The 24499-nt window shown below is 44.1% G+C and overlaps 1 protein-coding gene across 3 annotated transcripts in view; it reads left to right on the top strand.

The window, feature by feature from the left end:
- RhoGAP100F (Rho GTPase activating protein at 100F) overlaps positions 1 to 22642 on the top strand; it is a 54398-nt gene extending 31756 nt beyond the window's left edge. The window contains exons 5-14 of one of the 3 annotated variants that reach the window (XM_022791424.2): positions 849 to 2143; positions 2643 to 2787; positions 5376 to 5654; positions 6694 to 6973; positions 9826 to 10002; positions 10404 to 10802; positions 12229 to 12417; positions 14376 to 14599; positions 14957 to 15167; positions 16393 to 22642. In XM_022791424.2, coding sequence (XP_022647159.1) covers positions 849 to 2143; positions 2643 to 2787; positions 5376 to 5654; positions 6694 to 6973; positions 9826 to 10002; positions 10404 to 10802; positions 12229 to 12417; positions 14376 to 14599; positions 14957 to 15167; positions 16393 to 16685 — 3492 coding nt within the window. In that variant the 3' untranslated portion in view covers positions 16686 to 22642. Of the gene's footprint in view, positions 1 to 848; positions 2144 to 2642; positions 2788 to 5375; positions 5655 to 6693; positions 6974 to 9825; positions 10003 to 10403; positions 10803 to 12228; positions 12418 to 14375; positions 14600 to 14956; positions 15168 to 16392 lie in introns of those variants that run through there. The other 2 variants (XM_086979636.1, XM_022791426.2) reach the window with 2 other exon arrangements.
- Positions 22643 to 24499: the final 1857 nt, after the last annotated feature.

Raw genomic sequence — 24499 nt, forward strand, 5'->3', positions numbered from 1 at the left:
ATCTAACCGGTAGCTTTCCCACACGCACGCACGTAGGACACAGCTGCATTTTTTCCCACCAGAGCTTTCGAACTAACTTGAACGAGTTTGGAAGGCAGTAGACCCACATTTATTTCCACACTAGGCCTTGCATTGGTCCTACACAATATGAATAGATAGGTATATGCTACTGCCAGTACCTGACATTAGAGAAGGGGACTATAGTCAAAAAAATACGCCGTAGGAATTCAGGTTCATCAGATTAAGATTACATGAACTACCCAACTGGCCATAAAGCAGTGGAACGCACTCGATGAGGCGGACGTACGTTGTGCTGCATTGGTTTTTGTTTTTCATTTACGAAATTTTCGAAGTAATTCCCCAAAAATGAACATCTTTGATCTGGCGCGCTTTTTATTCGACACGGCTTGACTACTTAAGGCTATAGCGTGGTGATGAGGGGCTTATTGCATAGATGTACTACAGAAAAAGTACTGAAGTACTTTGTAGCAATGCTTACATTCTACTGTTTGTAGAATGTAAAAAAAGGTCAGTCTTTATTTGTTGTGGGTGTCGTTAGTGGTTTTGTTCATAGTTTAGACATTAATGCTAAGAAGTCATGTGAGAAGATAACTCATTCTTGCTTCATGTTAAACTGATAGAAAATCGGGCAATTTAACTCTCGTACTAATAGTGACCCTTGTTACGTTGTGCTATTGAGACGAACTATACTTGCTAAGGGATACCACCCTTACGTAATTTATCAACATCAATTCCTGTCTTAAACTATATATATCTGCCTGTTACATTTGAGTTATCATGTTATCTGCGCTAGTTCTGATTTGGTTTCTGCCGCGTCTTCATTTCAGGACACACACGAGACGGAGTTCGCCGTTGGAGTAGATGGCAGCGACAGTCGCCACCTCTTCTACAATATGTCAACAGGAGCAGGCCGAGGCCGAGGAGTTCCTGGCCAATTCTCCGGCGGCCCTGGCATGGCCAATGGCATATCGGCCCCATTGGGCCGGGGCCGGCTCCCCTCTGGTCAGGTGCCTGAGATGGTGATTCAGAGCGATTTTCGAAAGATATCTGGCATTTCTACGGACGTTTTCCGACAGATCGAGGCGGTCGAAAACTCATATGATGCGCAGACAGCCGCTAACATGGAGATGGTAGAACGCCGTGGAGAAATGATTATCCGTTTGTTAGATCCACGCTCGTTGGGCCGTGTAGGACTGGAGTTTGGCCGGCGCTACATTGAGGCAGCGGCGCAGTCTCATGCGGTCCGCTTCGTCGAAATCATTAAACGGCCAGGTCAAACGCTCGGTCTCTACATTCGTGAAGGCGACGCACCGTACGCGTACGAGGGTGTTTACATCTCGCGGATCGCACTTGAAAGTGCCGTTTATTCATCAGGACTGCTCAAGGTCGGCGATGAGATCCTGGCAGTCAATCTGGTCGATGTTCGGCGTATGTCACTAGATGATGTCGTTATCATCATGTCTATACCGCGTCGGCTTGTCCTAACCATACGCGCCTCATCTCACCCGCCTGTGCAGCAATCCCATGGCGCTGCCATATCGGCGACAACCCTGCAACAGCATGAAGGTGGACTTTACGGCGGTGGGGGGCCACACGCGACACATACGACCATTGGAAGTACACTCGATCGACCACGGCCAGTCGTCGTCATCAAGAAGGACATGCACAATGATGAAGATGGCCAACGCGAGTTTTACAAGCCGCCCGGCGCCCCGATGGGCTACGAGGATCCGTACGGATTTGGCGGGCATCGCGCGCAAGTACAATCAACTCAGCCAAAACTACAGCACCAATATCCGAAGACGCTGGACAACCTCGGTGAGCAAGTTGGTTTCAGCACAACGCCACGGCCGAGTGGTCCTGGACCAGTAGGGGGTGTGGGGAGCGTCCCAGGTGGCCCGACCGGTTCAATGATCGTCCGAGGGCAGGAGAACTATGACTATTCCAAATCGCTGAGTCGTGCAGGAGTCGGACCCGAACGGCCAGCGTCAAGACAGCAAGGACGCTTCATGACGGCTGATCGGGCGATGATGCGGACGGAGAGTGAACAGAGGCTTGCAGCGGCCGCCCTGGCTCAAGGCGCTGCACACGTGGCCAATCAGCGGCAAAACTCTTTCGACAGGTAAACGTACTTTTGCATGCTATTGTACATACCATAGTTATGCCTAGTAGATACCTCGATGTAGACGCTAGGATAAGACTATACTACCGTTCCACTGCTGACGCACTAACTCGTAGTATATAGAGAGAGAAATGCTGCAACACTGATGATCCTATAGATAATAATGAGGTATCCATAAATGAAAAGAAACACTGATGTCCATTTGATATGCACACCTCGTAGAGTTTAGCCGTTCACCACCATGTACATAGCGTTGCTGAGGCGATATACACACAATTATGCAATGGCCGATCGGAGATGCTACTGGTTCCTTATTCGCCTCGTAAACGATGACTCAGCTGAAATTCGACCAGTTGTTTTATAGAATAATGCAAGAATTAGTTGATCTGTAAACGTATCGAGCGCTATGGCGCATAATCAATGCAAGACGCGTCCAACCTATACGACGATAGATCAATGAATTTTCTCTTTTTTGTCGTGACCCATTTCTGTTTCACAGGTACTACTCACTAAGCTTGAGACCCAGAATGAATAGCGCAGGTGCGACAACTCTCCAGAGTAAGACCCTAGGCCGACCTGGATCGTCAACAGGCTATTCTTCCGAAGACTATACATACCTTTCCGTCAGTCGACAAAATCTCCAGGTTAGTGTAACAATAATAGTAACAACGAACGGCAGCCCATACGCGAAGTGGCGTTTTTATAGGATTTTTTTTCCACATAAAAACATTGTTACTTTGATGTAAATCTATTTCTCTAAGAGTGCAATCTACTCGTTGTCCTAATCATTACCTGTTCTTGGTGGGGTGCATAATGTTCTCAAACCGCACGCGGCAATCAACATATAGGGAACATTCAAATATTCGTTCTATCCCTTTTTAATTCTCGCTGCTCGTTGCTTTCCTCTGTTTACCACGCTACTTAATAGTTGCCCTTATGTATACGTGTACACGCGTACGGCGATCACGGCATTTTCCTTCTAGCTCAAACTCTGCAGAATAACTCGAGCAGAGAAAGGTTATAACGCAAACGAATCAAAAAGGTTATCACCCCCAGTCAGTCACCCCAGCATATCAGCAGGATAACCAATATAATTATCTTGAGAAGGGAGCCGAACAAACGGATGGACTTTCTGTGATTTATGTGATCTTGTGCCGGCTTTACTGTCCTCTACCGTATCGTGATTATGCCTAGTAATGATAGCCAACCGCTGCCTTTCTTCTTTATACTCAGCAATATTAGTCTGAGAAGTGCTTACGGCTGTATCATTGCTAGGACGCTGAACTAGACCGCCGTACAAGTGTGGCGAAGTGCGATCGGCACCAGTGGGCCGTGGATTTATGCCACGTTATACACACGTACCTACGCGGCTCAGCTTATGTCTAGAAGAGATAAGCTCTTAAAGGGTTTGGGAACCAGCTAGAGCAGCAGCAATAACGGCTGTGGCAACGACTGAACTCGAAGAAGGCGAGTGCTGAGTCCCTCTGATTTCTCAGACACTCTAGTTCAGTGAGGAAAGCAGCGGGGGCTTTTCTGCTTTGAGCCTTCATGCCGGTCGACAGCGGCCGTCGTTAACCCCGCGGAGATTTCTACAGCTATACAGCCGCCATCGACACTGTTGCCTCTGTCTACCAACTGTGCAGGGTAATAGAGCCCATGAGGGTACTTCAGCTCAATACCCGCGGGAGAAATCGTAGTACGAGAAGGTAGACCCAGACGAAGCAGGCAGCACCCTGACTGCTTGCTTCCCGTCCGCTGTCTTCACGCCCGCCCGCGCGCGCCTGCTGCTTACTGCAGCAACCAGCTCAAGCTCAGCTGCGAAGCCCTCAGATCCCCCATGGTTTTCAAACCCTCTCAGCATTCACGCCACAGCTGCACACCGCTCGCCAGCGCCCACACACATGTTGTCTGGGGCCGCTCGCAGCGGAGTTTGGAGGGGGACCAAAAACTGCTCCTGCACACACCCAGAGTTGCACGAGGCGATGGTTGGTAGCTAAACAGGAACTATAAGGTCCGTTGGCTACAAAGCCTCCCGCCTCGATATTGCGTTGGATGTACATGACAAACAGTACGCTAGCATGCTGGCCATGACGAACAAACGGTGGAGGCCTGACTGGTGCTAGTGTCTTGGAGTGCGGCCTTCGCAAGGCTTACCGGCTACTTCCGCTGCTCTGGCTGGCCTCAAACTGGCAGAACCCATCGCGACCTTACGCTATTCTACCACATCAGATTTCTTGCCCCTGGCAACGCTCGCATCGGTGTTGCCCCTCCTCAGAGTACCCACCTTCATGGAAGGAGCCCCACAGCCTAGAAGTCTTCCAGTTCTCTCATTTTATCTGCCATTTTCTCATTTCTTCACCACAATCCTTTCCCCTGATGACTCAGCAGTACCCGATATCCCCTGCATGCGATTCAATCTTCACTAGTCAACGATTCGGCAGCGCACGTTTGGGGGGGGGGAGGGGGGCTGGCGTGAACTGTTCCCTTGCGCCCAGTTGCTTTACGGTCGAATGTGATTTGTGCTTTAGCTATTTGAAATCAGCGAATAGATTCCTTATGCACGTATACCTGCACGTCTAATATTGTGATGGCTAAACGAAAAGACTGATGGCCTGTTGGATACAGTGCTAAACAACTGTCGATTGCTGAGTACATCCCCCGCCGCAGCACTCATCCTATAGAGACCCACAAGTGAGCTTGAATACGCACATAACACTATGCCATTGGACCTAATCAGACACGTAGCTCTATCAATCGGGACTATGTTATACCTTGCTTAATAACGGTGCCAGTGAACTTCCTATGCTAGGTAAACCACTTATGATTTACATAAAGAAAATAAAAACAAGAAAATTGGAGTTAAACACTGTGAAGTACCGCTCCTTTTGCCCCGTCGATCTGGTAGACGTGAACAACTAACTATCCGGGAATTATGTAAATACCCGCTGATGAATAATATTATCATCATACTGGATTGTAATCGGAGTTCCATATGCTTTGGGGACAGGGCGGGAGGCAGGAGGGTGTTGAATAATGACAATTTTATCCAAGGAAGTAGAAGGCGGAAATGATGAGCTACTACGTTTTCGATAATATGTATGTCTAGTTGTTGCAAACGCCGTTAGTACTACGAGCTACTATTATTATGCGTAGCAATAATTCTATTTTGTTTATGATCTAATACCTATATTAAATCGGGATGCGGCCTTCATCACCCTCAAAATCGCGCTAGGCTGCGACGGCCGCAACTGCTGCTGGTATCCGACGAGCGTCTCTCATGGAATCGAGTTCGGATACGGAGATGAGTTCATCCCGGGATTTGATGCTAGGACGTGGTATAGCGCGTTCTGTCAGTGGGATGGGCGTTCAGCGGCCAGCCGGAAGAAGCAACTCTCTACCGCGGGTTCGAACGGCAGGAATCATCTCAGCGGCGATGGCCGCTGCCGAATCGGAATATCGCCGTCAGCAAAGCCTCGGCCGTTACGGACCCCCTGAAAATGATGACTTCCAGGTATAGATTAGTCATTTGTGAAATCTAGAAGCTGATGATAGGGCTAGGTTAGGGTAGACGGTGAAACGGAAAAAGGCCAAAAAGCAGGAGAATGATGCAGTTTTTCTCTTCGTGTCAGCCAACAACAACCCAGTTAAACCAAAGAGCTAAAGAAAAGAAAAGTTACAATGATATATAAAGAAAAATTATCTGTACGATGTCTGAAATTAGCATGGAGGTGTGCAGCCTACTCAGGCATCTATCTTGTAAAAAATGTCAGTTTCACAAGCCTACTGATAGTCTGCTTTTAGATGACAAAAAAAAAGCATAGGCTATCGCGCCTTCTAGAATAATATCCGTTCTAGTGAAATACGGGAAATTATATACAGCGAGCTTTTTAACTGAAACACAACCGTACATATACGTAATTAGTGCTACGGACTTAATTGTATGACGAGAAGGTAGCACGATGAGATTTGATCAGATTTCGCTGTTACGCCCTCCATAATTATACCAATTTTTCTAAAATAGACCTGCCTAATTTTAGTTATTAATTCTTGGGCAACTCAATTGTCCATCCCTGAATATTCCTGCTCCCCACAATCCTTGAAACACCCAGCCTCATTTCAATATTAGCCCGCTAATCCTACTCGTTCTGCGTGCACTACGACCTCATCGATTACATCCACGTACGCATACTTCCATGCACAACTCGTGTACGGATTGGCCTCACTGCCTGTTCAGCACATCAGCCGCATGCCGACTGTATACTAGCTGTTTGCTTTACAAAGGTTTCGAGGCTATGAAAACATCCCAGAAACGCTTCTCGTTGAAGATTTCAGCGGTTGACTTGTGCAGAAGTTATTCGCTGATTCGTCACGTTGCTCGAAAGGGGAAGGACTTGAAAAGAAGTCTGCGAAAACACCTGTTTGCGTCGTATTTCCCTATGCGTATTCTTACCAGTGTATATTAGTATGAATGCTGCTATGGTAATTAGCATCGTCATAGTAAGTTATTATACAGCGTTGTCTTACTTATTGTTATTATTGGCACCGTTCAGGATCGACGGCGGCGTCCGTCAGCCAGTAGCGCAACAGGACGCTATGACTCTCTGTCAGGAAAATTATCTACGGTATCGCTGCGCAAGGATTTGTCACTATCTCGAATCGCTGCACATTCAACTGATTCGTTGCTGGAAAGTCTTCGACAGGATAACCGTATCTTGGCCGGTAGCACGGCCACCCTGGGACGATCGACTTCAGCGCTGGGCTTCGCGAGCCGCCAGAGTAACCTCCCACATGCCTTTAGCATGGACTACATCAAACTTCCTCATTTAAGCGGTGAGTGGTGTCTTCCAACGTATATACACTCTGTTTTAGCTTACTTCCGTTAGTTGTTGGGTAATATCGAGCAAGGGTGACGCTTCGTGTAACGGAACGACCTATCAAGAAGTTCTTTCTTTTTTTTTTTAACTTGCTTTTACAAGATGAATTCAGGTTTCTTTTCAGTCTTGTTGACACAACCGTCTTCGACCTTTTAGAGGAAGCCTGTGACGTAACTTCTTCTAGACGGCACTCCTGTACCGCTGTCAACGCTTCCACAAGAAATGTAAAAACAATCTTCTCATAGTGTACAGCTACACCCGCCGCAGAACTGTACCCAGCCGCTTGCAGCCAGTTAGCTAATTAATAATAATAAACTGAAGCATTGAAGTTGTGCTGAAGTAGAGGTCTTAGGTCACTGTCACAACCGTAGCCGGCCTGATTACAGACGCCTACGTTAGTTATTCAGAAGGCAGATTTCGACCTACGAATTAATGGAAGTCTGCGTGAAACAAACGCGAACGGTGTTTCAATTTGCTTGCTTGTCGCCCCTGACTATGTACCGTAAGCCTTCTTGCTGCTCCTTTGTATGACAGTTGAACTTCTGATTACGTATCTTGAGGGGTGCATGCGTGCGTGCGCATATCGGAGCAGAGTTCTATGTTAATAGGTGCTATCTGTAATTATCATCACAATGACACTGTTACCAATTATGCCTAGGCATGAGATTTCCTTTGCTAAACGGGCAATAAGGTTCATAACATATCGAAGTAATTTCACAGCATCCTTTAATTGTTTTCGTTTTATATTTACGATCAGACTTTGATTTGATCCACAGGAATACTTACAAAAAGAACTTAACAACTGCATCCACAGATGGACCAATTGATGTGCTACTTACTGTGGTATCTAACTATAATTCAAAATGACTTTTTATAACTAGAAGTCTACTACGACACCGCGCGGATACTTAAAAAAGCATGTTTAAAGAACTTTTTATAATCTTTATATGAATTCGTACCTTAGATTCGCGAACGTTTCAGGTTTAAAAAAATTAACGGCAGCGGGAAAAATATGTCCAACACTAATGCCAGCGGGCACGCTGGAAACTGATATCAAGAACATTTTTCTCAGAACAGGAACAGAAAAAGTAGAATAATACCAATCTACAACAACAGGGAGGCTTCCTCATGCTGGTTCAGTTTGTGGGATTCTGAGGCTTATCGTATCAGCCTGTCGGTTATCGTCGACAAGTCAATGCTTGGCCTGAGAGCACGTTTTGAGTGGATTAAGCCAAGTTCTCGGCACAGGCCATAGCTAGTACAGTTAGTGGCTTGCCGTTTGGACCCTTCTTTTTCGCTTTTTTTTCCTTAGCTTCAGCTGCTGGGATATTTTTAGGAAAAGCCCAATCAAAGGAGAAAGGCTGGAAGATCCTGAAACGACAACTGACATATTGAGCATTTATAAGTTGGTCAGTTTGTACATATCGAGAAGTGGCATAATCATTGGCGTCCGAGAAGCATTGTTCGGCAAAGAGAAGTTCCTTTGAAATCGCCGTCGCTGAACTCGAGGTTCGGCTTGACTTCGCGGCGTCTTTACGTCTCGCTTGCGAGGGGCGGTTGAGGGACCGCTAGCCGTCCCGACATCCGGCGACGTTTCTGTTCGAGTCTCTTCTCTGCTGGTTTAGAGTTCCTAGGCGGTTCACTTGAAGTCTTGGATGTGGCTGCCAGCAGACTTTCAGATGCTCTCACCAAATGTGTATTGACATGCATGTGTGAGTGTCCGGTTGTCTGTTGTCTTGTTCGCCAGTCTGTCTATCCTCTAATGTGGGTATCCCGCGCCGTAGCAGCAGCGTCCGCAGATGTTTTCGACGAGAAAGTAGAAGGACCCGCAAAGGGGCCCGCACTAGCAACGTCTGCGGCGTCGCAAGGTTTTTTTTGTCTCATGTTGTCCCTGTTCCATAAACGGCCCCGGCCGTGAGTCGACGCCTGACGATAGTCGTGGTCCCTGTAGTTAGCTGGCTGGCTGGCTGGCTGGCTGGCTAACGTCGCTCGCTGTAATTAACCCGGCTCGAACTCCGACGGGGGCCCATGATTACTCTACGAGGTCGGGTTTGTTTTCTAAAGGTCGCACTGCTGTTACTACGAACTCGGTTCCGTCCAAATTTGGTGTTTCTTGGGTCAGCCTCCATCCAAGATTGTACAGACTGCTAGGCTGTGAGTTCTCTTGAGGGAAGTGTCGACGAGTCACTTAAAATGACGACGACAACCGCAACTCCGACAACGATGAAGGAAAAACCCAACAAGCAAACACGAGGCGTGTTTTCGAGCCTGCCGCTGAATCAGATCAAGAAGGCGTGCCGGCATTCTAGTAGCATCTGCAGTCGCTGTGTTTGGTTCCTGGTTGGTTCTTTCTAGTGCCCCCGCTGCTTTCACCCGTTGCGAAGCGAACTTGCCCTGGTGCAGCCACTGATGCTACCACGAACGTCCAGCCAAAATTCAGAACTCACTTAAGCATGATCTTTTTCCAAAGGACCAGTCGACATTAGAAAAAATATGAAAAGTAAAGCAGCTGAGACACTTACGGCCTTCTCTGGATCTATAATACTTGTTTGAGGTCTAGGTAACTCACAAATGTCTGTGTGTATTGCGATTTAAGGCTAGGCAAAAAAGGTATCGAAGGAAGCGAGGGAGATTAAATGCTCGAAACCATGGCAAAAAAAAAGAACGCCTGTTTTTGAAACGTACTACTATATCGCTGTAATTGTTAATCGGTCAATTATTACTGTTATTTATACTTTGGCTTTCTTTTCTTATTACTTGTCTACTTCTCTGTTTCATATAGTTCAATTTTTTCGTGGAGTTTTTCAGGTGCCGATAAAGCGGGCCTCGTGCTTGGATCTGCCGCTGGATCGCGCAGCGATCTGTTTAATAAAGGGTACGGGGGGAGTCGACAAAGTGTTGAAATGATGGCCCCTGGGGGGCTGTCGGCGTTGTCGGGAGTGCTGTGGGTACATCTACTAGCCGCGCGAGGCTTGCGCGCGACTGGTAAGAGGGTTTTGTCGTATTGTTTCACTGACTTAGTTCATTAATTTCACTGAATTAATTTTAATAACACTGAAAGTGTATTACTGACTGTCACTTGATACAAGTTAATCTATTGGGTAATCTATGAAAAATGTTATCAGAGCTAAATGAAGCTGGATAAACAATCAATTGTGTCGATCCTATATAATACTTTTACAAAAATACAGAAATGAATCTGTCGCTTTTGGGTGGTGCAATTAGAATAATATTTTGTCAGTTAGCTATTTTTATTAGCTATCACAAAATATAAATAGACATGTTTGTCCATAGAAACACTTCTATAGAAAAACTTGCATATTCTTCTGGTTACTCATGCAAGCCTTATGTATCTGTTTTTGGTGCCTGTGCGCCGACACCTGCAGGGAGCCACAAAGAGGCTCAATTCCGCGATCTTTATTGCGTCATCGAGTGCGATCGGGTGCACAAGGCGCGTACCGTGGTCCGCACAGGGGATCACTCGTTCGATTGGAACGAAGTGTTCGAGCTCGACCTCGCGGACAACATCAACGTCGCGTTTCTGCTCTACAGCTGGGATCCGCAATCACGCCACCGCCTCTGCTACAAAGGCACGATCAATCTACTTAGCGCGCTAAAGGAAGCGCCTGTGTACAATATAGCTTTGAAGCTTGAGCCTAGAGGTTCGCTTTACGTTAAATTGCGATATCGCAACGTGAAACAGACTTTTCAGAGGTTGCCGTCGACCAGTCCACAAACTGGAGTGTTTGGAGTTCCACTGGACGTCCTCATTGGCCGCGAACAAGGTACGTAACCAGTGGCCGCTTGGGACCATGCTGAAGTACAATGAAATCTACACAGAACTAGGTATAGGCTCAGAAGGTATCTTGGGGGAACAGGGTCACGTCAGCAATGCTTATAGCATTAAGGCCAAGACAAAGGATAAATGTCGCCCTACTACTTTAGGACAGTAATGGAATACGAGATAGATTTGGAGATGACATAAGCCAGACTTCGCAAAGAGAGCAATGATGGCAGCCATAAGTAATTGGGTCTGGAAGACCATTGCGCGCCGGCGGAAGTTCACACCCATAATGAGCGGACACGCAAGAAGGATGGAAGGAGTACGGGAACTGGTAGTGAGATCGGTGGCCAGCCATAAGGGAGTGTTGATCAGGTCAGTGCGACGATATGGTGGAAAACAACGCGATCCCCTATAGAACAGCTCGTAGGCCATGAGTCTTGCGTTATTTTTTCTCGCCTTCCTTCTTCTGGATGTGAATACTTTGTGCCACCTGATAAGAAGATATTAGTGATGCCCGGCTATCTTTATTTCTTGGTCTTTCGTGATGCAGCTACACTACTCGATTGGTCCTACTGCTCTGGAAGGCCTCCTGTGAATGCGAATTCCGTTGTCCAAATCCTTCATATTCTCTCCACTTCTCTCTCTTTTCGCTTTCGGCCTTTTTCACCTTTTCCCACTGGATCCATCGTCTACTCTACCGTCTGCTGCTATTCGGCGCTAAGAAGATGCGAGCAAGGAAATTAAGTTCTTTGTCCAGCCTAGTCTAGCCTTTTCCCGGTACAATACTGGAGCAACACGATAGGACAGACCTAGTGGGTTTTAGTAAACAGAAGTCGGCCTTCTCCAGGGAACGAAAAACTAATACGAATCTATGAAGCTAAGGGCACCATATGGACAAAGGAACGTGGAACGCGCCAGGCACAATAGCGCCAACAGAGATTGCTAGGTTAGCCGAGGGGAACGATAACTAGCAGTCAGTCGGTAGTAATAAAAGGACAGGGCCCTCAAAAACCTTGCCGTCCTAGGTTGGGTAGTCCAACCGTCTCGCACGTTCATCGGCGCTACGATGAGGCTGAAGAGGCGAAGGAAACACTGCTTTAGGTCTTTTGCTCTGCAGGGTCTTTATGCCAGTTAAGTCTGCCGATCCTTCTGACTATAACTGGGTACCATTCTAATAACCGTGCTTAACTCATCAACTTTGAATGATTCACGCGTCGCGAAAGGGCTCACAACATAAGATTTTGATTGTATTGGAACATAATACAAACTCGATTGGATCGGGACTCGTCTTGTGTACAACGGTATATATAAATGTTGATATGACCTCCGTATTCCGTCGTTTCCTCTTCGTTCTCGCTGCTGCTACTTTTCCGTTGCTATGCTGTTAACTTTTCGCGTTTCGATTCCCTTCCGTCTGGGGTCTACAGGCAGCGGTGTGCCCTTAATCCTAAAACGCTGTATCGAGGAGGTTGAGACACGTGGCCTCGATATCGTCGGCATCTACAGACTGTGTGGGTCAGCTCTGCGCAAGAAGATTCTTCGTGAGTGGTTTGAGAGAAACGCATGGACAGTGGACCTCACCGCGGAACATGTGCCAGACATCAATGTCATTACCAGTAAGTATTATTAGTGTGGTCGTAAGGTTGGAACGCGCCTCGAAAAGAGCCCTGACGGTACACCATAGATGGCGGCCGATTAGCATGAAGCGCTCCAAATCAGCACCTCTCATTCTAGCCGGGTATTTTCTGGTCTGATGCCCACTAGAAATCTAAGTTTTTCTTACGGTTAAACAGGGGTACAGAGCCCGTGGCATGTTATCGTTCATTCCAGAACCGTCAATTGTTTTTTCGTGCGTGCTACACCATTCTGATGACCCTGTCACCCAGTGTCCGTTTCGCTATGCTTATTTGTCTAGGTGTGGCAAACCACTGTGCGAATTTAGATGTGCAAGAGACGCAGCCACACTTAACAGCGCCGAACACGAGCGGGGACAAAGATGGTCTTTTGCAGCGTTGTCACAATGCATTTTTACGTAGAGCTTAAAGTAACATATCTGCAAATAACCATAGTTGCTTCGCGCGTGTAGCTTAATCGATCCCTTTCTTAGCAAACGTAAAAAATTGCACGTTATTAAGCAATCGTCACATATACGGGACCATCTGCAACCATCAATGAGATATTAAATTTTTCAATATTGTAATTGTATTGCCTTTAGGTAATCTTTGTTAGCAGTTCTGCCGCTTTAGCAATTGAGCGTAATAGATAATAGAAAACGTCATCGAATAACTAAGATTTGTGCTAAAACCTAACAGTTGGTTATCGTTGTTGAGGTAGATCGGACTGTCAGATTGATTCTGAATAATTTAGCATTTGGTCGGACATCGGCGCATTGAACTAAGCGCAATCTTCGTAAACAGCGTTCAAAAAGGAAATCCTACTGAAACTAGCTAGGCGGGTCTACTTCGGATTCTGCTTACTTATCCTGGACACAGAAACTCGATCCCCCGTTATAGAAAATAGGAGCAATTTTTCCCGTAGACGGCCTCGCTCTCTCATGTGCGACCTATTGAATTGAGTCCGTTCCCGTTCGCATCTCCAGATATAGGAATAGCGGTACAGAGATGCATTTCTATTAATTATCTTCCTAGTGAAAGTGGAAGAAACACAGGTATAAAAAAAAAAGAACAAACATTTGAAACATTAGTTCAAGAAGCCAACTTTAATGTTTAAGAAACGTGCTCGACCGAAAAAATGAAAAGATCGTGTCCCGTTTACAGAGTCACCGAATTCAGCCAACACTCATTGAATTCTGTTACACGAGAAAAAAGATGGACGTTCTTGTGTAGCAAACAAAGATTTGTCTTACATTGCACAACCGATTTCACAACCAGGTAAAATCATTGTGCTCGAAAGGACCTGCTGCGAAGCTGAATAGGATTGTAGCTGTGCCGTCATCGTTCGGATTAATCAAAAGCAGGTTTTCCTTCCTGCAGTAAACTACAGCGCCGTAGTCATTTTTAATATATGCGCCTGACGGACATATACCATTTTCGCCAAATATCTGCCAACGCTCTTTTGTCACGGTTGTGAAAAGACGGAATGCGCCCCCCTTTAATCTAGACATGATCATCATCAGATATCAAGGCTAAGCAATTTAAAAGATTGCCATTCGGATGTCACGCACGAGTGTTCACCCCATACTTTTCAGCTGCCGTGTTGTATGTAATAACAACTGGATTAAGCGAAAGTTGCCAATTTTTTGTTTGTACAGAGGTCGTATACATGGCATAGATAAAAGCTGGCGATTAATTAGAAAGATCGTCTAGGCAGGTTTACGGAAACGGCAAACGGGGCGGAACCGCAAGAATGAATGGGGAAATGGAGCATGCTCCATTCTGGGTTCTTTTCTTCTCTTTTAAAGGGTTCTTCTTTCTATTTGACATTTTTTCGGCGAATTATCTGAAGCCGACTTCAATTCATTCATGAACAAAATATCTAAATGATTATTTTCATTGTACACATCTGTCGTAATTAATCTTATAGCTATAGCCCAACATTTTGTGCATTTCCTTAGGCCTGGTCAAGGACTACTTACGGGAGCTGCCAGAGCCGTTGTTCACAAAGGGTCTGTTCGACATGCTAGCAGACGGCTTATCCGTCTGCATGCCAGACGATCCAACGGGAAACGCAAAATTAATGTTTGGAATTCTCGACTGTCTCCCAAAAACGAATCGTTCGACTGCGCTGTTTTTGCTTGACCATCTTAAACAAGTTGTGGCTCACTGCGAAACTAATAAGGTAATATGCATTGATGTTTAGCACCTAAAAGCTATACACATGAATCGATCGAAGACTGTTGACAAATAATACATTCGTAGCAATTAATGGGGCATTTGCGACCTTACTACATGAACTGCTGACGTTTTATGATTTTGTTTTGGGCGGCAGGGGAAGGGTAGACAAAATCTGATCATTTGCAAATTGCCAGAAAACTCGTTATCTGGCACGCCCCAGGTCTTAAACAAAATTAGGATCTAGCCCGTCTCAAAATGATGGAAGCTCGAAACTCATCTCTATGTAACAATATATGTGCCTGTTATTTAACAAATTAAACGTTCTAATGTAACTACCTTCGGAACATGCGAGGGTCATCAGGTCACTTCCCAAAGTTTAGCTGTATCCTTCGGGCCGATTTTGATGTGCCACAGCAAATTTGAAGAACTATCTCACATCCCGAAACCGATTGAGATTCTCAAGTACCTCATCGACCTGTGGCCTCCAAAACCACAGTCGCAGCAGCCCAAACCACAGCCTAACCCACAACAGTCAACGGTGCAGGACGGTCAAGGAGGACATCCTCATCAGAGTAAGTTATCTTGACTGATCATAACGTCTTTGTCTTATCCAACATTATCATCTTTTGATACGACGAAATCGCGTTTCCTATCAATTCATACTACTATAGCTGAAGCATATGTAGTCAAATTAATCATAAAATTTCAAAGCTAAAAAAATAAGGAATATTGGGGACCAGTGTATATCCTCAGTGATTTTATTTTCGATGAATAGTAGTGCACTGCACGATAGTAGGCATAGTCATCCTGATCGTATAAATGCTGACATACTTACAAGACACAAACAAGTATTGGTTCTTTTCCAGTATCCACATCTTAATTATAATCGTTTTTTTTTCGCGATTTTAACGAAGCATACCTTACACTCGATATATAAAATGCCAATAGGTAGTATAATTTTGAACACTCTACACCAAATAACCTCACGTCACTGTTCTAACTAGAACAGGTTCATTTTTACTGCAAAAGCCAGCTGTTGCTTATCCGCTTTGCACCATCCTGCCACATAAGAGAAGCGAAAAGAAAATAATGTGCCTACTCACTGAAAAATTAATCAGAAAATTAATTAAAACGGTAGAAAAATTATCCGTTAGCGAAAAAAAAATCGAACAATCGTGCCTCGTCATCAGTTATTTGTATTCGTTCGGACAGTATGTCTTACAAGGTGGTTCTGTCGTATTAGCGTTTCTCATATGCTTCCAGTTACTTCTTGTTTTTTTTTTGCTTTTTCTAATGGATGCTCTAGATTTCTTTAAAGAACCTACATCAGAATCGACCTGTCAAGTTTAAATAGGCCACCTAATCGTCATTTCTGATTACTTTAAACGTCATCTTCTTTTGTACGTACGGATCAGTGAATTCAGAATGTTCTGAAACAGGTGGTGCTAGTCTGAACGATTAACCCTCCGTCACCAACTGGAACTTCAAAGCGTAGCAGGGCTGAGATCACCTACTTTTTCTTCTATTTTCAAGTGGTCGGTGATCTGTTGCTTTTATTTTAAACGTAGATTGCCTACCTATACTCAAAAACATAACAAAAAAAAGACTCAACAACTCTGTTTGTCCTTCTTCTCGACTGAGATGGAAGTCATCCGGCAGATCTGCATAAACTGAAGCAAGTATACGCTGCCACCATTGTTATACAAAATATATGTGATGTTTCAATGCGAGCGAAACTAATTAGAACCCTGTAGCTTACCTTTTGCACGTTTATTCGCAACTGCTGCACATCTACAGATCCGAGCCGGGGACCCCCGTTGGAAGCAAGCGGGATGGACCAACCACGCCCAGGCCTATCCGCCGCTAACGTCACAGCACCTGGTAACGGGGTCACATCAGGGTCTGGGCATGGCACACCACGAGGATCCGCCAGCAACTCCAACTCCTCCACGACGGCGATCGAGGACAGTACAGTGCCGCTGAAGACTAGCCCAGAAGACAAGGAACAGCTCCAGCATACGAGTCGAACTAACGAAACGACCTCACGTGGACCGTCTCACGGAGCAAGCAAGGGTCTAGCTGAACGTTGAGTCGTCCCGATCGACCATCCTGCGTAACTGCGTAACTATCAGCACAACGGCTAGTTATTAACTGATTACTCGCACTGATCGTTCAATGCTACCATCGCTCTTGATTTTACGTAAGAGCAACTGTCGACGTTACTGTAGACAAGGTGCATATTGATGCAAATGTTACTTAGGGCTCTCGTTCATGAACAACTACAAAATACAAGCTTGCAGCCAGCCTGATGCTAGCGTATTTGCTGGCTGCAGGCTTGTGTCTTGTAGTAATGCAAGCCAGTGGGGTTCAATGATCAGCGCTTTCGCTCCCTCTTATTGGAAATAGCAACAACAATTAACTACCACAATATGTAACTTGCTAATAAATTGCCTAACACAAATAATACGTAATATTTGACAGTAATTGATTGACGGGCTGACGGTCGACCATTGAAAATGGTCAAAGAAAATATGCGGTAGCAATAGACAGAGGAGGGAAGAACAGCAGTGAAACAAAACAAAAACAACGTGAAACTATTTAACGCACGGCATTGCGAATTCAAATGAAAAAATCGCATCGGGCAGACGGCTTAAGCATGTATCTGCTATCAGTAGGGCGATGTAGACGCGGAACAAACCGATCGTAAGGTGGCGACTGGGCAAATAGCGATGTGTTTGATTGATGCTTCCGGCTTCGAACCTAGTGTGGGCTCTAGACCTGGTTCAGGGCACCGAAATCGTGTGAGCACGAGGTGTCTATTGACAGTAATAATGATGATGATGATGATCATGAGCGAAGTAGACGGAAGTCCCCACTTATTCTGTAACAGGTGCATTCACACCACCAGAAAACTTCACGTGCTGAAAGGAACGTAACATAGAAAAAGGAAAAGACGCCGTCGTCAAGCAGCGATCGCAAGAGGGACACACACACATACAGACACACACAGGCACTCACGCACACAAAAGTTGTATCATATCGGGCTCTTGTAGGTTTGTGCAACTAGACCTACAAGTTGCCCTTGTAAAATAGTAGATTGCATGGTTTTAGCACAAAATGAACAGTCGCTGTAACGCCTAGACACAGAACGTACGACTAATAATAGGGTCATCGTAACAGAAGGATTGCGCCACGACTGTAATTGAAAAAGGGGCGAGTAGGACCATGCTCCGGAATCAGAGTAAAACGCAAACGGATGAAGCTGTACACTGAGGGATTATTGGGCTAGTCGCATAACGGCAATGCAATAGCAATCATAAGTATCTAAACAATATTCAGAAACTGCACAGGAAACAAACGTAGAGCAGCCAAGAATCGGTGTTTGGCGATGAGGGAACACGAGCCCGGTTCGTCTAGCTAACATTTAGAGCTTCAATTGGATTGACGATCAGATAAAATGAGAATGGATGAGCAACTGCAAGAACGAACCCCAAGACCCAACACACATTGCCAATAGCCTATACCACAGAACGTATACCAAGCAATCCTTGCCTAGATACACGCGTTGTAAGGACGATAATAAGGTATATGAGCAAAGATACAATGATAATGAGCTAAGAAATAATGAGCGGAGTATGTGTGCAAGAAGTGTGCGGAAGTGAACCGAATTAGCAGACGATGGCACAGTATAGATACAATTATAAATAAAGCCCAGGTCTTATTTATAACTTCGTTTTAGTGGGCGGGGGCGGGGCGGGGTGGAGGGGGAACGAAAATGATAAGGAGTATTATGGTGGTTGCGAAAGCGAGATGGAATATAAGTGAAGCTGTAACAAAAAAAAAATAAAAAGAGTGAGGAGGAGACCCAATAATACGATGATGATAATGAGCCATAATGACAATAATAATGTTCATGCTGTATATCTTGGTTCGTTAGCCGGTACTGTGATGCTTACCTGAGTGTTTTTACATTTGCATTGAACGTACATTATATATTAATATACTACATGATTAAAGCAATTATTACCTTTAACGTTATATTTAACGAGAACCGAAACAAAGGAGGAAGCGGACATATATACGTACACGTATTAATATAACGGCTATATAAATACAACACACGATTACGAACAGTATGGAATATACGCAACAAGCACAGTAACAACAACAACAACAAACATTAAACTTGTCCCTCAAAATGTTAGCGTACAAAAGTTGACCCGATTTGCGTCCGGCGCCATTACGCCAAAGCACAAAATCAGCGGTTTTGTGAAGACCATATCGTCGCAAAATTGTCAGCTGTTTATGTCGACACGGACGGCTGACAACGGTCTTATGTACAATGTGTGTGAGCTTTTTTTATCAGTTGCCATGAACACCTCTCTTGTACCTTGAGCCTTAAATGTTAACAAATGAATATAGATGGCACACCGGCTAGTGTTTGAATCTTATTGCTAATGAAAAGGTGATCAGTGTCATAAAGAAGCAGCAAATATAACAGTATAATATACAGATATTAATTTCTCTGGCGGAGGCTTGCAATAACCAATAACAGGAACATGGCTCATGCTATGTGACAAACGAGTCACTTATAATAACTAGGAGATGTGAGCATTGCTTAACAAACGAGATATTTTAGTTCTTTTCATTATATTAAATAAGGCTTCAAACTCCACTCGGCTTGTTTAGCTCCTAGGTTTTAGCGGTTGGGTATTAGGCAGGAGTTTCACCGACGCTAAGCGGCAAGGTTATTGAGTACTGCCAAAGAAAATCCGCCTCAGTAACCTTGACAAAGCGCTAGAACGCAGCGGACTAACTGCGTAGGCAGTGATTGTGTTTTACGCTAACCGGCTCACAGTTTTAGCCTCTACATAAATTCCTTGGTTACATTGAATAATGGAAGAAACAATAACGCGCGACGCTTGCCATCGCATCTCAAAACATCTGTCAGAGCTGGAGTGCAATAGGCACTCGTTTTCTACAAGTACAACTCGTCTCAACTCTACCGTTTCAACTATTACTTCTTATATCGCATTGACCATTGAGCTGCTTCGTTTATTAGTGCCTCTACTAATCCCTCACACCATCACTGAAGAACTCGGTAGACAGCGCTAACAGTTAAACCGGCAGACAACTTCAGCGGGCTCTAGCGGCCGGAACGAACAATATTCACGGCTAACTTACGTATAATTGATGCGTCTCAAGCAAGTCATTGCGACCTCGAGCAGAATACCGGCAAACGATCACAATTTGTGACAGCCATTAGATGAGCCATTGAAGATTTAGGACTAAAAGTGTGTCACTTTTGATCGGCAAAAGTGTATCGCATACGGCGCCCAGTTACGTGACCATCTCACCACGTTCGGGTAGTCAGCTTTCCCGGTGATCTCAGTCCTTGGTCCCCATGTAAATAGTAAATTAGATCATAGACTAAAAAATAATAATAGTATACCTAATTATGATCAAGAAACGTTCGTTGTATATCGTGTGGATGCTTTAGGGGAGGAGACGGAAGTAATACTGGCCTATTGACTGTGCACTCCGAGCGGTGATCGAACATTTCAATAGGAAAACGATATATTGAGGCTTTTTGTATGTCTATTGACTGAGCTTGGGCAAAGCGCCTGCAGACCAATCCGCGCACACACATAGCGTTGAAGAACGATGGGTGCATGGGCGAAGAACGCTGACGAGGTGTTGTGCATAATACAGATAATGTTTCGAATAGTGAAAATACGATGATGACTAACTATAAGAGGAATTATCGACAAAGAAAGAGATTACAAGATAAAACGGAAGGGTTAACGCACATGGCACTGGACGAAAGAAGAAGGCACAGACCGAAAAAAAAACAGGCCTGCAGGACACGAAGGACAGAAAAGAGCTACACTAAGCGAAATCCTTTTATAGTCGGAAATGAAATGCTATTATGGCATAGCATAGCGTTAGTAAACGCATGTAGTTATAGAATACATTCAATGAGAACGTATGTTGCCCTAAGTGTTTTGTCGCCTCCTGCTGGAGTATTGCGTTGTGTCCTCTGTATATTTGCATCATACTTGTGCATGACATTTTGAGTAAGAGTTCCTGTGTTTCTATGCTCCTTGTGGCCCCATCTCGGCTTCCTCCTTCCCAAGTCAGTCTTCAATCCCATATCACAGTCTTCCCGCTATTGCAACAGGCTGTTCTGTTGACCTTCGAACATTGCCGTTATACCTGATATTTCCCATTTGGGCGAATAGGTCGTTACAGAGCAGATCAGTTCTTTTTCTAAGGCCATAGCCTATCGCCTCCACCTTTCGTGTGTGAAATAGAAGTGAATTTCTACTTGCCACGTCACATATCTATGCCTCCAGGTGAGCCTGGCCGAAGAGATCATCGACTTAAGTTGTCGTTGACACGTTTGTTACAGGAGTATTTACACTATGTTACTGTGGACTTTTGTACGTATTTCTGATCAACTGCTTATGTTTGTGTTAGTTTTTTTCGCTAGTCCGAATCATCATCTCATCCATATGAATTAGGCCTAGTAGGCAATGAAGCTTGCCTCGTTTGTTTGATAACAACAACAGCAATCAGCATTGCGCCAATTGATTAGAGTGTAAAGACATCTCGTTGGTACCGCAGGCGTGGGGCGATCTCAAAGCCACCGAAGGAAGCGGCCGTGTTTATATGGCTATGTTGATGAAACGAAGACTATTTGATCTATACAATCAAAAAATAATAACGCTAGCCTATCCACATAGAAACGACCCGAGCAAATATAGCAGTATTCTCCGCGATCACAAAAGATTTCATTTTATATGATCATTCTATAAGCACCCTATATCGAACTATATGCAAGCTCATCGGTCGAAGGTAGGCACCATATTCTATCCGTGTCGTAGACGATTCTGTTTCAGAGAAAAAAAAACTACGAAGATCGCTTTACTGAAAGAAACTAAACAATCAGGGGCAAATTTGGTGATGGTATATTTTCATAAACGATAGTATGACGAACTATCGACATAGCTTATTCGAACGGTGCGCTTAGGCTAGGCACTCACTCCTCCGCAATGTCCAACATCGCCGAAAAACTTCCGATACTGCGAAGTTCTGCGATCGCATAGAAAACACGATATCGTACACATCGCACGATAACTGACGAAATTACTGAGAATCAGTATCGACTGAGTGAATCATGCTCCTGCAGAGAGATCTATACACACACGTACATACGATAGACGAAGGATAATTTTGCCGATAACGTCTGCCCCGTCCTGGACAGGACTTACGATACACTGAAACAATTCTCATCGTGAAACCTTCGCGGCAAATCTACCAGTGGAAAAACACTCAGTATATACAATAGACTCTAAGCAAAGCGCGGGCCCAGCAAAGTTACAAAACAGCAGAGCAGCAGCAGCAATAAGATAACAGCGAAAATTATAATATCTAAGTCTAAGTTGTGCGGCGACCGATGATGACTGATGATAATGCACTGATGATTGATGACGATAATGATGACACGACAGAGCGTTTGGGAGAGTGTTACTCGTAGTACGATAGATCCTTAGATAACAACAATAACAATGACGATGATGACAAAATAACAATAGATAAATAAAACTAATAATAAAAATAATGCATAATAAGTTGGAAGTGGAAAAATAGTGCGAGCTAGAAACAAAGGTGATGATGGTGACGATATGGAAGATATATAATTAAATAATTAGATAGACGAGAGAAAATAATGAAGATCATCATATAATGCTGACGATGAGTAGAAGGTTGAACGGCAGGAGTTGAGAATAATCATGGAAAAAAGATGAGAACAGAATGAAACCGAGGTGAACGATAAAAGGGATTGACAATAACAATTACAATAACAAGCCTGGGCATGAACGCCCTGAAAAACAGACGTCAACAATAAAAAAACACCCGAATAGACGGTGTTGTCACTTGCTGGACGTGGATGTCCTTCGGTAAGAAACTGAGCTGATAAAAGTATACCCACTGTTAAGGCGTTCTCAAGGATGAATAAAATGACGTTATGATCTTAACTGAACTTACCTGTGTTACAAATACGTATGAACTATTTTCCACTCGTAAGTTATCGCAAACAACCTTCTGCTGATATCCTCCTGTTTAGTGCAATGTTTATAGTTTACAGTTTAGAATACAAGCGGAATGTAGTAGCATTCTAAATCGTTCCACATTAAGCCATCTACATAGAGCCAAAATAATGCAAGTGATGATTAACTGACTGCCACTATTACTCGGACAAAAAAAAAAAAGGGAAAATATAGCCGAATAGAAAAATACATTGGCACTGGATTCTCTATCATGTCAAAATAGCGGTTTATATATATATGTACACATCTGAGGGCTGCGCCATTTGGTCAAGATGGCCATTCATTTTGCGGTTGACGATTTAACGTCAATTTCATGAAGGAGACGCGCAACGACTCCGTCAGGAAAGCTGCAAATCATTGAATACTTTCGTAGTAAAACAATCATTGATAATCGCCATGTTTGGCGGCCATTTTTAAAATTTTGAACTCCAAGCTCATTTTTCAAAATAATAATGCGTAAGCAACCTAAAGTGGCCCATTGGCGTCCCGTGGGTACGAAATCTAAATTGTAGAGATTAGCTTAAACCAGTTTCGTACCTCGCTTTTTCATTTTTTTAATTAATATTTCCAATTACAAATCTTGTGTCGGATATTTCTACTCTACATAGTCACCATTTGCAATTGCGTACAATATATTTAATATGCTCGAATATCGGGTGTTCGAGCATTCGAGTAAAGGGTAATGGGTAGGGTCGCAGAGGGGCAAATGAGAGAATGTAAAATAAAAACAATTTCTATATGATAGAAGGTAAATCAGTTGCCAACGTTGACCAACCTAAAAACGAAGCGTAGCTGAAAGGATATCATCCTGTCCTTTTATCGAACGTAATATAGATAGGCAGTCTGGACACTGGACAACCAAAATGACTGTTTCTTGGTCTCCTTTTATAAGAAAAATGTATTTTTTATTCACGCATCAGAAAGTGTGGTCCACCACAGCAAGCAATATTTATCTGCTGCTTTGTAACGTTTTGCGTTTGGTAAATACTCCCAAACGTAAAAATCCAAACGACATTTAGGTAAGTCGATTTGTCGTAAATCTTCCAAATTGCAGATCGGCTTTGGTAAAAATCAGTGGTAGCTATAGCATGCAGTTAGAAGTTGCAACTGAGAAAAAAAACCAACAAAGACCAGGATATATTAGGTAGGAGAGTAAAACGTAATATAACTGTTTTTGAATTTCATTTGTTCGTAGCAGCCTGATCAATGTCTAGCAGAAGCTGACAATATTAACCTTCTAATAAGGCCGAGGGATTTATATTTGAAGAGGCCTTACGAGATATATGACCAATCGAGGTAACCGAAGCGGACAATACGAGCAAGGGTTCATAACTATGAAAAAAAAAGCGAAGTACATTTATCGATTTCGAGTTGGTGTCGCGCTTGTCGACTTCACTGAGGCTGTTTGTGGACATTTATCGAGCGCAAATAGTAATGTTCCCGTTGGAAAGCTTTGTAATAATTCTTCACTAGTAGGCAAATCAAAGGTTAAAGTTACCAACCTGAACAAATGGTAGGATTTCAGTGAATCTTCAATCAAAGCTGAGGATCTGAGGTACCTGGTGATATTCCAGTGATGATTCAATCGAAAAAAAGTATGTACTAAAGAAGCGTCCCTTGTAACATTGAAAGGTGGCACTTTCCAGTAAGCCGATAAAAATCTCGGATTTCTTAGGCAAAAAAAAAACAGCCTGAAGGTAGCCATAGGTGTATGCTATATTTGTAACAGATTTATTGTTGTATTTTGCAGTGCCAAATTCACTTCGTTGGTCAGCTGAAGTTCAATGTTG

The sequence above is a fragment of the Varroa destructor genome, unplaced genomic scaffold (assembly GCF_002443255.2).
Source record: "Varroa destructor unplaced genomic scaffold, Vdes_3.0 BEIS01000002.1, whole genome shotgun sequence".
In the NCBI taxonomy this organism is placed as follows: domain Eukaryota; kingdom Metazoa; phylum Arthropoda; class Arachnida; order Mesostigmata; family Varroidae; genus Varroa; species Varroa destructor.